Source organism: Colossoma macropomum, unplaced genomic scaffold (assembly GCF_904425465.1).
Source record: "Colossoma macropomum unplaced genomic scaffold, Colossoma_macropomum, whole genome shotgun sequence".
Lineage (NCBI taxonomy): Eukaryota > Metazoa > Chordata > Actinopteri > Characiformes > Serrasalmidae > Colossoma > Colossoma macropomum.
Window position 1 is genome coordinate 26939587 of NW_023494799.1, and position 15351 is coordinate 26954937.

The 15351-nt window shown below is 40.1% G+C and overlaps 1 protein-coding gene across 1 annotated transcript in view; it reads right to left on the bottom strand.

The window, feature by feature from the left end:
* Positions 1-15351, bottom strand: part of dennd1b (DENN/MADD domain containing 1B) — a 131833-nt gene that overhangs the window by 13480 nt on the left and 103002 nt on the right. The window contains 5 exon segments of the mRNA XM_036585923.1: positions 5507-5593; positions 7549-7605; positions 7880-7927; positions 11386-11426; positions 11706-11796. Of these exon segments, the coding sequence (XP_036441816.1) occupies positions 5507-5593; positions 7549-7605; positions 7880-7927; positions 11386-11426; positions 11706-11796 (324 nt within the window).

Here is a 15351-nt window from a genome sequence, read left to right on the forward strand (position 1 = left end):
TCAGCATTTCTTTTCAGTTTTACTTTAGACTGGGTCAAGTGCCACAGATCAAGCATTCTCTTGTTTGAGTCATTTCAGGATGAGGATGATATCATATGCGATATTAAATGGCAACAGCACTGTTATAATATGGTCAGTGCATGAAGCGGTATGGAAATGAAGGTGGAGGCCTAGGAGCTGCAGCAGAGATGTCTATGAATTATACACTACTTGAACAGGGCTTTCTGGGCTTTCTTTAATATGCAGAGCTGCTCAACTGGCCTGGCTGAGGGGGGATCCATCTGCCTGTCTCATTCAGTGTGTGTGTGTGTGTGCGCATGTGTGTGTGCAGTCCTTCCCCAGAGGCTGTGACACTCAGAGGAGCTGGCCACACACATCATAAACACACTTACACATACAGCCATAGCTTCATTCAGTTGGAATGAACAGTAAGAGCAGTAAGTATGCAGATGCGCAGGAATCAGTTGCATTTCACCTCAGGCTGTGCCACTGACACCCAAGCCTGCCTCTCACCAGCACACGGGCTTGCCCCGGATACCTCTCCTGCCTCACCTCCCTCAGTACTGCACTTAATCACTGCATCTACAGTTGTGATGAAAAGGAAAATTATATATTATTGTGGGCATTAAAACCTTATGACTTCATTACTTGAAAACCACAGCTGCCATTCACACTGTGTGGACATTTCAGAATGAACAGACCAACGGAGATGGCCCAAAATCACTTATATTAGATTATATTTATGCGGATTAAACTCAAGAGCGTTCAGAGACACCATTTGGTAGGTTTGGTTACAATAACGGGGATTTGCTAAAAGAATTTAGCTATATCCAGCTGTACTTCTTGAAGTATGCAAGTCGAGCCTTGAGGCTCTGGGGTGCAAGTTAGAGTGGAGTCTCAAGTCACTGGGGAACGAATCAGAGTCTCAATTCTTTGAGGTGCAAGTCCGAGGTCACTCTCCAGTCTCAAGGCGTGAGTCAAAGTTGAGTCTCTGGGATGCGAGTTCAAGACAAGTCTCGAGTCAATAGGGTGCGAGTCCAAGACAAGTCAAGTCACTGGGGTGCCATGTAAGTAACTCGGGTCTCTGGGGTGTGAGTCAGCGTTGAGTTACTGAAATGCAAGTCCGAGTCGAGACTCGAGTCACTGGAATGTGAGTCAGAGTCGTGCCTCAAATTACTGGCGTGCGAGTCCAAGTTGAGTCTCAAGTCACTGGAGTGCAAGTTTGAGTTGAGTCCCGAGTCACTGGAATGCAAGTCTGAGACGAGTCTCGAATCACTGGGGTGCCAACTCTCTAAATCCTAGCCAAATGTTTCAAGTTGCTTTGCCTCTTTCCTTTAAACATCACACTAACTGCATATAAAGCTCCATTTGTCCATCAAACTGAAGGCTGTTCTATATTCTCTCATTTGAATTAGTGTCGAACTTCGTGCTGTTGTTGGCTGCTGGAGAATGACACTGCAGTAACAACGGCACATAACCGCAGACTAACAGACATGCAAAGACATCTAAGGTTGAAAATGACAAGTTTTATTAATTTACTGCATTAAAGTTATAAATCCTAGTTATATTGGTTTTGTTGCGTTTTATCTCAGGCTGAAAGCCTTTAATGGAGCCCGAACTCCGAGTCATTTAAGGACGAATTCAAGTTGAGTTCAGAGTCAGTCAACATGTGACTCAAGTGTGACTCAAATTGGAGTTGAGTCATCTTGGCCAGATGGCACATATTTTTTTGCACTATCAATGCATTAATGAATCTACAGTTTTCCATTACCCAGAAACGGTTTCTGCATTGATAATGCTATTTTGGCTCTTTGCGCAAGTAAAACTGATTTACAAAATAGCAATTCACAGGTTCCGTTAACGCCAGTGAGATCAAGACTAGAAAATACATCAAAACTTGGTCACACATGATCCTAAAATGTGAATGTCTTTTTTCGAATAACTTGTAAGTAATTTAAGATGTATTGGAACAGTTAGAATAAATACTGGACCAAAACCCAAACTGAGAAATCTAGCAGGAACAGCAGAATCATGCCTGATGTCGTTAACTTAATGAGTGGTTGCTGTGTGTTCTTCAGTGAAGAAAGAGTGTGCTGTATTGGAAGATGTGTTGGCCTAGTGCTACGCCGCTCTTGGCCTGTCCTGGTTTGGTCTTTTCTTTGAAGATCTTTTGCGCTGCTGATTGATTTAGGCATTGATCGTGCAGGGGGGCTTTGTGTCAGCCATGTCCACCATGCACAAAAACACACTCACCGTGTAGGATACGGCATCCTGAGTGTGTATGTGTGTGTATGTATGTATGTATGTGTGTGTGTGTGTGTGTGTGTACAGTCCCCTGGGGCCCGTTACTGTGGAGCAGAGCAGGGAGGGGGTCCAGGCCTCCCTCTGAAAGGCCCTAATTGGAAGACCTCTGTCTCTACACCTTTTTGTATTGCTTATTTAATACCGCTACCCCCCCTCCACGGCCTTCCAGACAACGGCGACGCAGCGAATAGCCACGCTAATTAAAAGAGTGGAGAAGAGTCGGTGACGGCGGCAGAGGCCAGACAGAGGCGAGATCAGATCCTCTGCCCGCTGCCCTTCTCCAGCATGAGTGTAGGTGGGACTGTGGGTGAACACAAGAGCAGGACATTAAACACCGCACTGCCTGTATGACATTTTTCAGTAGCGCTGACCATTACATCAGATTTTGGATTAATTTGTTATTTCAATCGAGTCTAAGAGAGATATTTGAGGTTCTTTTCTTCATACAGTGCAGGCATGCGCAATATGGGCACAATACTAGTACTGTAATTACATTGATATATATAGTAATTGTGACATGGCTTGTAATGTATTAAAACACAGCTAAATCAATAATATGACATGGTTTAAGATTCGCCTGCATTATTTTGACTGAAATATTTACTGCTAGGCTAAAAACATTATTAGTCATTAGCATAAATGACAGTCCACTCGCACCATCATCTCTATCATTAAACAAAACATTAATCTCCCTCATTATTATTGCTAGACAGCCTACCGCCCTGCTGTCTCTCATTCAGTTTAATGTTTCCTCACCCTCCATCTCATGTTTCTGACTTTTTTGCATGGTCATTTTCTTCATGTCAAACTCTTTCTTCCTCTCATTTTGATGGTCACTTTCCATTTGGTCATTCAAGTTTGAAGTTGTTGGATGACAAAGAAAAAAGTAAGTGTAACTGAGTTTAGTTAAAGTGAGCTCTCTCTCATCTTTTCTCCTTTCAGTGTTATAAATGACAGTCTGGTGTCCTTGCTATGTAGTCACGTTCTGTACCGGACCTCAAATCCGCTCAGCAAGTACTATTCTGTTATTTATAACACTGCAGTTGCATTCACACCAACCAGAATTCTGTTAAGAATAATCATATCCTCAACCTCCCCATCCCTCCAGCTGGCTCCACCTCTGCATAAATACATTGATCCTTAACAGAATGTTCACCTGGAAAACTGATTTGTGGGGATGTTTGCACTGCGCATAATCGTAGCCTTCTGCGATATCAGTAACTGCAAAGACCAATACTGCAATAATGATTAACAAACGATACATTGTATTGCCCTAGTGCAGAAATTCATAAAGTCTCTGATGTCCACTAACAGCTGGTTTGTGTATCTATATGCTTCAGCAGGATGTGTGAATATGTGTATGCAAAAGCTTTGCATAAAATAGGCAGAGAAAACATGGCATTTTAATGATACCACAGGAAACTGATTCAGAAACTGCTGACTTGCAGATGCTGTTTTTTATGGAGCGGAAGATGTGGCCTCTTCTTGGGCATACTGAAGAAAAAAAAGACTTCGGAAAATGAGCTGCAAATGCAGTGAAAACAAAGTGAACCCAATGATGCAGTTCATGTGCCAGTTTTGCTAGTGAAGGAGAGTTTCAGGCAACGAAGTCAAACCATAGATAATAAGGGTTGTTTCCACTGACCCGGATTAAAAGCAGTGAATATGGGCACTGAGAAATTAATCTTGGTAATAAAAAAAAACAGATACATTTCCAATACTATATGAGTGTTAGGCTCAGCAGTGACACTTGGGTGGAGGGCAAGGGGAGTGGCGGGGAGTAGTGAGGAAGAGGAGAGGAAGGATGAAGGAGCGGATCAATGCAGCCAGCACAGCACTGGAGTCCCAAAGGCTCCTAGCCACACTGCATGAGTGAGAGTCGCAGAGTATGTGTGTCTTTGAGAGGGAACAGGGGTGGAAATGGCGGCTGACTGATCCCTAAGGAATCAGTCAATACCTAATGCCAACGCTGACAGACAGACAGAGAGATTGACAGAGAGACAGATGCACAGTGGGCATAGACATGGACACACAAACACACTGATTAGAACACTCAGTTGTAAGATTAGGGAGCACTGAATTTTGAGTGGCTGATTCAGATTACCATTTCTTTACACCCAAAGTGCCCTACAGATGATTTTAGCCAGGTTTTATTATTATGTTTTTTAAATATATCACATTGTCTGGGCTAAATGAACACACAAAACACAATAGCACACTAGCATTCATTTTCAGGTCCAACATAAATAACAATACTTGCTCTTTAATTGGCAAAACTGGCATTTTAAATATTTAAATGAATAAAAAAATGGTTGCCTGTTTAACATTTTACGACCGATTTTTGCCGATTCTGATCGTGCGCCCTAAAAAAAAAAAGAGCTGCATTCAAATAAGCTTGACTTAACATGCTAATGTGGCATAAAAGCAAACGGAATCCAGAATCCAGGAGCATCAATTTTCATGATGTCATTTCCTTAATGCTAGTATGCAGCCCTTCCGTTACCATCATTTTTAGCAACACTAGCTTTTTTAGATTGGACTGTTACTGTAAAATAACAGCTGCATCTATGCATGTGGAATGCAAACAGGTTTAAACATATCAGGATTAAACAAGCTAAAACATAACAGGATTCTAAGCCTCATGGAGACATGCAGAGTCTACACAAAGGAGGCTACACAATTTTAAATCTAATTCTAATAATTAATGTACCTGTGTGGTTTGTTTTAGTGTTTCTCTTGAGGATGCTGGACAGTGCATTCTGCAAGAGACTTCTACAAAACTATGAACAAATTTCCATTAATTAAAAAAAATCTAAAAAATAAATCAATCAAAACCATCGACCCTTAAAAAATTCTGGCAGTGTAAAATATCATGAGCGCAGAGCCGGTGGGTTATCCTGTGGCCTATTTGAGTGTGAAATGGAGGCAGGAAAGAGAGTGGTTGGAATCCAGGCCACCTCCTGTGTCTGCAGGGGGGGCGCGCAGCCTCCCTGCCTAGGCTTGGCAACACATCACTGAGCCTCACACACCACACATCCACTCCACACGGCCGCAGCAGCCACAGCTGTCAGTCACGCAGCCTCACATCGCCTCAGACTTACTGGTGTGCAAATGGGCGATCGCTTTCAAGAGCCGGACTGTCCGAAAACACATCGACTGTGCGTGTGTGTGTGTGTGCTGAGCTGCATGCGTACACACTCACCCTTCGCTTCTGAAGCCTCTTGGGTGAGAGGCTTTTAGTGCTGGTGGGAGAACCTGCACAGTATGGACCATACACGTCTTCAGTGTCCTGCAGAGAGGCAGAGAGAGGGAGAGGGGGAGAGGGGGAGAGAGAGAGAGAGAGAGAGAGAGAGAGAGAGAGAGAATGAATAAGCATAAAGCGCCATAGACAAAGGTTGAATATAATTGACATGGTAACTGAAACAAAGCCTCATGATACTATGATGCATATTCATAGTATAATTTAAAACTATTTAAATTTAATATACTGAACCAGACCTTAAGGATCAAGTTGTATCTTCCAAAGTGTGTTTATACTGCTTATATTTGGGGGAGTGGGGCAAGTAGTTACCTGTACAATACCTTTTTTCCTGAACGCATACACGTATGTGCACAACTAAATCCTTTGTAGTTGTGCAATTAAAAAAAACGGAAGAATATTTTGTTGATGGCATTGATCATGCATTTAATCATGCACAATCCAGTGATTAATACCAGCAACAGTTGAGAAGTTTATGCATAAACAAAAGCCTACAAATTTGGCAACTTCCAATTAATAAGACTGGACAATATTTTGCTATTTATTTTGCTTATATTTTTGTAAAACCAAGGATTTGTCCCCTCGTGACCAATCTACATTCTCGGAAAAAAAGGTACAAAATTGTCCCTAGGGCAGTAGCCCTCTTGTCACTGGGGTGGTACCCTCAAGGGTACATCTCAGTACCTTTAGTCAGGGAACATAACTGTACCATAATCCACTGAAATGATATTTTCTACGTTGTATTGACTCAACACACCCCGTTTCATCTCCAGGCTTTTTATTTTATTGCTCTGTTTTAAAACTTCAGGTTATGAAAAAGTACAAACCCTCTGTTGTACCTTTGAGAGAACATTTACATTGTTTGTACCATGATGAACAAAAGACTTCCCTGCACAGAACCTTTATTTTTAACACTGTACAATACTGTATAAAAGTCACAGACCACCCTTCATTTATCTAATTACTACTCAAAACAGCCATGTAAAATTATCCAAAAATTAAAAAAAAAGCAATAAACATGTTTAACAGAAAATGACAGAGCTAAATGTAATATCATTTGTGTGTGTCAATCCTTTGTCTTTATTACAGATTCTATTCTTTTTGAGAGACTTGTTTTCAGCTTTCCAAAGAAATCTGCAGCCATTTTCCCACTCTACCAAAGTTCAGTCTTAAAAGTTGGTTGACATGATCAAAGTGATCCCAAACACATTCAACAGTCATTGTTCTGAGAACCCCAGCAGCTTCTTTGCTTGATTTGCAAGTTTTCCAAATATCTCATTTTCTTAGTAAGAGCTTCTTAACACCTACACATCCTTTCAGACTCATAGTGTTCAGCTGTCTTCTCACAGTGGAAGGATGGACAGAAACACCTGTGGATGTTCTCGATCTTCTTCTCTCTCTCAAAGATGAAAGCTTTAAGTGCTGTTTATCTGATGGGGAGAGTTTTGGTGGTCTACTGGGTCTTGCCCTGTTGTTAGGAATCCCATGTCCTCTATATTTCCATATTTGCATATGCAGATATTCCTGCAGAGGCACACACCCACCGTCCATCATCCAGACTTTTCCATCTTGTGACAGTCTGTTTTGTTTTAGCTAAATCAAAGAAGGCACCAATAGGAAATTTGCATCAGATGTGAAAGAATCCTCGGTGGACCAGGATCACCATGGCCTGACAGTTCATGTCACAATTGCCTTATCAAAGCCATCAGCGTTATAGAAACACACACCTCGTTACGCTGGCTTTGAACAAATCACTCACTCATTGATGAAATATGCAAAAAATATAAAGGGGCATCTCCGAGCGAGGGTATGACATGACAGCCCATCGCCAGAGGCAGACTTGTTAAAAATGTATACTCCTGAACAAAGTGCTAAGCAGGTTTCATAAGCCCATTTTAAACCCTGAGCTCGCACCCTGCGCTCAACTATCGGTGCTATGTTAAGCAGTGCAGGTGTGTGGAAATCAGAATATTTGAGTGACTTACCTTCTGTCTAATCTTGTCCTTCACACCCCGCAGGCCTTTTTTTGCATGAACTTTGGCCTTCCAAGGAAAAAAAGGAAGAAACATGGAAAAACACGCATTGTTGTTCAATAAAATGGTGATTTTTTTGGCCACCATGAGAAACTCCATAGCAATTCAACATCACATGAATCTTGATAACACTAATAAGACCCTTGAAGAGCGCAGAAGTAACAGAGCACAGTCAGAACAGAGCAATTTACAGTGCAATAAATGACATACCATATTAGAGAACAGAAGCGCTTTACTGGAAAAAAATGCTAGCTTGAAATTTCACCACAGTTCAAAAACTTACAATCTTGTATGCTGATTTCACTGCTGGACTGGCTTTATTCACTCCTCTCTATGCAGAAAAAAAGAGAATCATTGAATGAGTAATAAGGAATTCCTTACCAACATCATTACTTTTGCTGACTGAACAAAACTTTAACAAAAAATTACTGAAAAATGTAATTTATTGGATATGTATATGACGTACAAACAAACACAGCTGGCCACGCTCTCCAAAATCGTTAGCAGGTAAATAAACGGCTTGTGTCCTGCGCCAAAACTTCAATGACAGTGCCCCTAATGTACGAGAAATTGTACCAAAAACTCGCTTGACGCCATTAAAACTAAATATTAAATAGGTCTGCTCCCGAGAGAGTGCTTGTCCACAAATGCAGTGGTCATATTTCAGTCACAGCAGTATGCAGTGTGGTGTACACTGGTCTACCACACACTGTGGGCTTTTTCATAAAGCAGGATTTCTCCATAAACAGAATAATTTAAGCCCAAAGTCAAGCCTGTCCACCGAAACCTAGTCTGGGTGTTGGATTTCAGCTTGTTTAGTAAGTTAGCTGTTCAACTACTTGCACAACCAAAACGTACATATTTTTTTTTAATCAACTACCGTCTCGTTCATGCAGTTACAGTTTCTGATTCTTTTCCATTAGTCAGGATACAGCTACTACTACTAATAATAACTTTATTAATAAAGTACCTTTAATGCATAAAATGTAGCTCAAAGTGCTTCATAGCATAAAATCATAAAGCAGCAAAAACAATAGCATAAGAACTTAAGTAGCATTACTAAGAAAAAAAGAAGAAAAACGGAAGAAATGAAATAAAAATTAAATATCAAAGTAAAACAAAAACAAAAAATAAAGAAGATTAGCATAAATGGATATCATCAATAAAACACAATATATCTATGACAAAATTGCCATTATATTCTAAATAAATAATGTTTTAGTTGTTTATAATGGTACATGCCTGATGAATATATAATGGTAAAGTTCCACAGCTTTTGTGCACAGTGATAAAGTTGTTTCACCAGACTTTTCAAACATATAGCACCTGTTTTTACACCATCATTTCACTGGCTGCCTGTTTCTGCTAGAACTGATTTTTCAGATTCTTTTGTTGGTTTTTAAAACTCGTAATAGATTAGCACTTTTATTCATTTGAGAACGTCTGACAATTCATTCCAAATCATGTTTTAAGATCAAGTGCTGGTCTGCTTAATGTTCTAAATGAAGTACTACTGCATTGATAATACTAGTTCTGGGTGTTTTTTCTTGAATAAGGGCAGCTGGCAGGTCCCATAAAGTCTGCATGCTTCTGAGATCAAAATTAGAATATACAGGACAACTTGGTCATACATGACACTAAACGATGCATTAACAATCTTGTTCTATTTTAATAGCTTGTATAGCTACACAAATGCTAAAACATTTCATCTTAACTTTCAATGAATGGTTCTTTATAGATTCATATCTGTAAATACAATGTGTGAGAAAGAGCATTTTTAAATTTAAAAGGTTAAAAAAAAATCTTAAATTGAAATTTCTGTAAGGTTCTGTAAGAACCCTTATATTATGTGAAGATTCTTTAAACCTTTAAAAGGTTCTTCATGCTCACAAACCTCTTGTTCAACCATGGCTGTTGTTTCATGACTGGCATGTTAGCTTGTGGCTAGTGTGTTAGCTCAGGGCTAACATATTAGCTGATGGCTAAAGCAACAGATCAGAACACTATAAAAGTACAGCTTTTATCTAAAATTATACAACAGTTAGTTCCGGCCACACAAGCTGACTGGCTGAGAAGCGTTCTAACTTTTTTTCACAAACACTGCATCACTCCGCTGAGACGCTGTTGCTAAGCAATGACTTTGACAGCTGTAGGAGACGCTCAAGCCATTTGAACGTTTTTTCCTTCTTACTTTGTGCACAAAGAGAAAATGGATACTTTTAAGATTACATTTGATCTACAGCCGATTTGGTCGGACTCTGAAGATGAGACTACACTAAATTCCCAAACTGTTAGCTGGTCTGTGTGAGGAGCTGAAGAACGAACTGCCGGCTGTGCAGCGAGTGAGCGGAGCTCGTTACTCTGACGTAGCAACAAGCTGTTTGTTAAGGAACTATAATTTGGCAGAAGGAATTGCTAACATTAAAACATATTAAATGCCACGTTCATGGCCCAATTTATTCATTTCTTACGGCTATGATGATCTCACCATCGGCTGGTGATGTTATTTCATGACAACACACTCCCTCTTGTGTTCTATTGCTTAATTATTTACTTGAATGTTGAATGCTCTAGTAAACTGAAAACAATTGGATTAGGAGTTATGAGGCAAAACATGTTTTGCTGTGCTATAGCTCCCCCTTTGGCTAATCAGGGTAATTTTTGTTGTCTGGCTAGAGGCACACAAACTACACCTACCTACCAAGTTTGGTGCCTCTTAGACTTACGGTCTCTTTCCACAACAAGTTTATCAGGAGAAAAAGAATAATAATAATAATGATAACAATAAAAGATAATAATAACAATAAAGATAATGATAATAATAATAATAACAATAATAACAACAACAACAATACGAAGAAGAAGAAGACAAATCCGAGCAAAAGCAACAGCTCACACTGTGTGCTTGAACCCTAGTTAATGTAAGGCACATTTTCAGCCATTCTATTTTTACTGTATCAAAAAAAAAAAAAATATATATATATATATTGAATTAAGACACCACTCTCTCATCTCGAAGAAATTTACAAATTTTGTGTTCTTTAGGGAACCAAAAGGGGTTCTTCTATGGCATCACTACATCTTATTATTATTAATTTATTTTTACTGCTGTTGCAAATGCCTCCATAACTTCTACTACTAATTTTCCAGTTTATTAAGAAATCCTGCTTTTCTGAAATACCCTCGCTCTTATCTTAGTCCATCCCTTTCTCTCTTCTGAGAGATTGCAGCAGCAGAGCAGCGCTGGACTAACACGCTAAACAGCTAAAATGGTCTCGCACTAACACTAGTGCTTCAATTCCAAACACTCGACCAGCAGGATGGAGGTGAAGGCCCCGCTTATGGATTTGTGTCAGTCAGATGATGTGAACTTTAAAGGAAACCTTTTGAAAAAGGCACTCCGGAGAACTAATTCGGCACGGGCTGATGGGTGGCGGGCAAAAGAGAGGAACGAAGCATACGGGTGGGTGGGGGGGGCTTTTCTCTCCTTCAATCTATTGAGTAATGGCTGTGTTTCCTGCCAGAATCCATGTGTCATCTCAGATGACTGGCTGTCACATCATATCAACGCTGTCTCAACATCTCAACCGTCCCGCATGCGTGTGTTCCCTGCCTTCCGCTTCTTTTCCGCCGCGTTTTTTTCCGGACTTTGCGCACGCTTCAAGAGCAATTGGATATGCTTGTTTAACCAGCGAGAGACAATAAGCACGATTCAGCAATCAGGCTCAATCATTCAGGTGGAATTGAATATTCATTAAACGAAAATTTGAATCAAAAACTGCTGCTTACCTTCACCGTGTGCATCCACTGTTGATAGGACCTTGAATTACCTGAGAAACAATGGGGCATGAAAAGGCTGTCATCCACACATACAAAACCAAACGTGAGCAAATGGACCTAAAAAAGCCTGCAATCTTGGAAACTGTAAAGATAGAGTTAGTGAGCCTTCACAATACTTTCAGGCCTGTGATTTTTTTTTTTATTTCGGCCTCTAATTTGTATCTTATAATGTAGTTTGTCATTTTTTTTTAAACTATTTCAAAAGGAAAAAGCTGCTGCCTATTTTTTCCACTTCTTTTTCCACCTCCAAACAGAGAAATGCCACTCACTTCCACAGAAGCCCCCCTCTGTGATCTCCTCCTCAAAGACGTCTGTGAAACCTCTTCCTGCATTTAATTTGGCCAGTCTGCCATCAATGAACTGCAACCATAAATCAGAGTATCAGAGTTATTAAAAGAGAGAGAGGCAAAGCGAGGTAGAGAGAGAGAAGGGGGAACACTACTGCAGCAATTCCATCCAGTCTGTTCCGGACACATTCGCTTGTGCGCACGTGTGCGTTTTCTATAATTCACGTCAGGTGAAGGATTAACATCTCAGACGGGTATGTTGCACATGCAATGCTTTGTGGGAAACTCAATTTCCTCCCTTGTCACGTAAAGGTTATAAAACAGCATCCAATAAATTTGCCCATTAGTGCCAGTCCAGCAACGGGGCTCAGACAATAAACATGACAATACTGAAAATATTCTTTGCAATATGCCATTAATGATGCGAAAAAAACTATTTTACAAAGCTTTACTACTACTGAGCAGAGCAGAACAAATTATTGCTGAATGCATTTTGCATGAGTGCTTTAAAAGTAGCGAGCGGCGCTGAAGAACCACTGTAAAAGGTGCATGAGTAGAATGTGTGTAGCTTTCCACAGTAAAAGGTAAAGCCATCTCTGGGGTTCAAGGCTTTGCGTTGGGCGCTGATGGAGGCTAACTTCATTACAGCAACTTTAATGAGTGACGAGAGCACAGGGCTCAGCCTGCGCTGTCTGACCCCCTAATTAGAGCACATAATCAGACCAAATTAGCACCCAGCCAAATCCCCCACTTATCCCCTTCCTTCAGGATCACATTACACACACTGCGCCTCTGTTCTCTTAACTGGCTACTTGCTTCCAGTGTCCGCACACACAGCTCCAGCAATGGCTTTTTTTTTTGGTCTGTGTTTGTTTATCTTGGCAGAACCAGTGATCAGGGTACATTAATTATAGTCGTTGTCTATATTCAAATCAACTGGTCATAATAATGGGCTCATTACAATGTGACAAAATGAAAGGTTATTTGGTGATTGCAAACATGAAGCAGGTATGACTGAGTTATTAGAGGTATAATGAGGTATAATGAACACAACAGGGCCCGACCAATATGACTCATCGTTTTTAGATTTTCCTGACTTACAAATTGTGATAATAACACAGATATAATGTTAATATTAGGGCTGTCAAAGTTAACATGTTAACACACCAAATTATTAACGCCTGTACTTTTTTAATGCCATAAAAACTCCCCTAGTTCGAACCATCTGTAGAAGTACAGGCTGAAACCCAGACACTTGTGTCATATGTGTTGCTTAGATAGAATCTGCAATTGTAGCCCTCTCTTTCAAATATATCTCTTTTAAATATCTTAAAGCAATATCTTTGACACCTTGTTGCATCAATGAGCAGCAAACTAACAAAAGTAACAGCAAAGTAGAAAGAAAAGTTCTTCTTGAGAGAGCAAGAAGCTAACATTCACAGACGAATTGGATCCACTGACTGCATATATACTGTAATATACAATACTGTGCAAAACTCGAGTTTTCAGTGTCAGGAAAAAAAAGCAGAAAAACACATGAACAGAACACAGATGCCTCAACAACTAAACATAATATGTTTCAGTATTTAGTGTTAGCCCTTTGTCTTCCTTACAAGCTTCCATTCTTTCCAGGAGACTCAATTTCAGTTCAAAGAAATCTGCAGGGATATTTTTCCACCCCTCCAAAGTTCAGTCTTAGAAGTTGGTTGCACATTCTGCTTTTCACAATTTGAGTAATCCCAAACACATTCAGTGACGTTTGGTGATGTACATGTTCAACTCTATGTGAACACTGTGTTCAATGAATGCTATTGCATTACTTCCTCACTTAGGGTGCTGGGAACTTCTTTGTAAATATTTGGGCCTCTCTTTTTTTTTTTTTTTAATATTTTTCTCTTTTATGTTTTTACTACTTTCTACTTTCTTTTAATTATGCCTTTGTAGGTATCTTTGCAAAAGCCTTTCTGAGGTGCTAGATTGCAGGATGTCATGAGCTGCATTATTATTTAATGCTTTTATTTTTCTGTGTTTGTGTGAAGCACTTTGAATTGCCACTGTGTATGAGAGGTGCTATACAAATAAACTTGCCTTGGCTTACTGTAATATACACATTCAGAGGAAGCTCATTTTGTCCACTCATACAGCTACAACAAAATACAAAAATGCACTGCTTTTTAAATGAAAACTATTTTTTTCTTCAGGGTCAACTTGAGCAAATAAGACAAGTGTGATTACACAAAAGGTATGTGATCAATCAGAATTACTTTAATTGTTTGAGAGCCGTAATACTGATAATAAAATTGCCAGTGATTTTTGTTAAACAGTGTTTCACTGACTGATAAATGTCAGCTTTCAACTAGGACTCAATTATAGGCAAATAAACAGCACAAAATTCAGTAATACTGAAGTGTGGGTATGGTGCATCCCAGAATCCTCAGCTTTTAGTAAGTGCCTTTTAAGTCTTTTCTTATTTTGCTCTTATAATTGAGTTTTTTTTCCTTGCCTTTTTTGTATTATTTTGGTTATAACATTATATGTCGTGCCAAAACGTCAGTTTGGATGTATTCTGTAAATTTCAGTGTTGTCGACAGGTTTTTGTGTTCAACTTTATCAGTTCAGCTTGTCATTACTGTAATAAAGGTGAACAGGTGGAGACTGTCAACACTATCAGTAGGGGTTTTTGGTGATACTGATAAATCAGTGGAACATTATTATTGGCTGACAATATATCAGTCAAGTCATAGTACACAACGCAAAAAAATATGCATGCCCTTATGTACAGTAATGAGAGACACATGCTATTACAACCTCCCTCAAAAAAGCCCAAAAGCATAGTACTGAGAATAGAATGGGCTACCACTTTTATAAATAAAAAATACAGAATAGCGTAACAAAGCTGCAATTAGAAACACAAAAAAACCTTGTGTGTCATCCTACACGAGAGCACTAAATGGTTAACGTGATGAGAGCTGTGAAACGGTGCCAGCTAACTAAAATAGGGCACACTGATGTGTGTGTGTGTGTGTGTGTGTGTGGAAGTGCACGAGTGCATGAAACTTTCTCGCAGGCAGTGTGAACATGAAGCAGCGTCAGAGCAGAAGCAGAGCGGTGTGTGTGTGTGTGTGTGTGTGTGTGTGTGTGTGTGTGTGTGTTGGGAGGGGGGTCAGAGACAGAAAGCAGGTCGATGCTGACAGGCTTCCCCCGCATTCTCTTGGCAGCTATCCTCCGCTAGTTTCTCGGCAGGGCTGGCCTCCGAGCGGATGCAGTTCATGGTCAGAACGGGGCACGGCGGCACTGGCCTTTCTCAGCGTGGCCGGCCAGTAGATAACGGCTCTCCCCGAGCTACTGCGCGGATGGGAGGGGCGTATGGCTTTGAACTGGTGGTCACTATCTGGATCTTGGAGAAAAAGTAATGTGGATGAAGCGTCTAAGACAAAGGCAGTGATTAAGTGCATATCAGCTCTTTCCAGGGGATAAATTAAAGCTTATCCGATTCAGTTGGGGGGTTACAGGGACCCACTATCAGGCCTATAAATAGAAGGAGATGGTCTCTAATTTTGTGAGGGAGCAGGAATTAGATTCTTAATCGAACTCCAAATCATAGAATTCAGTGCATCTGTCTTTTACT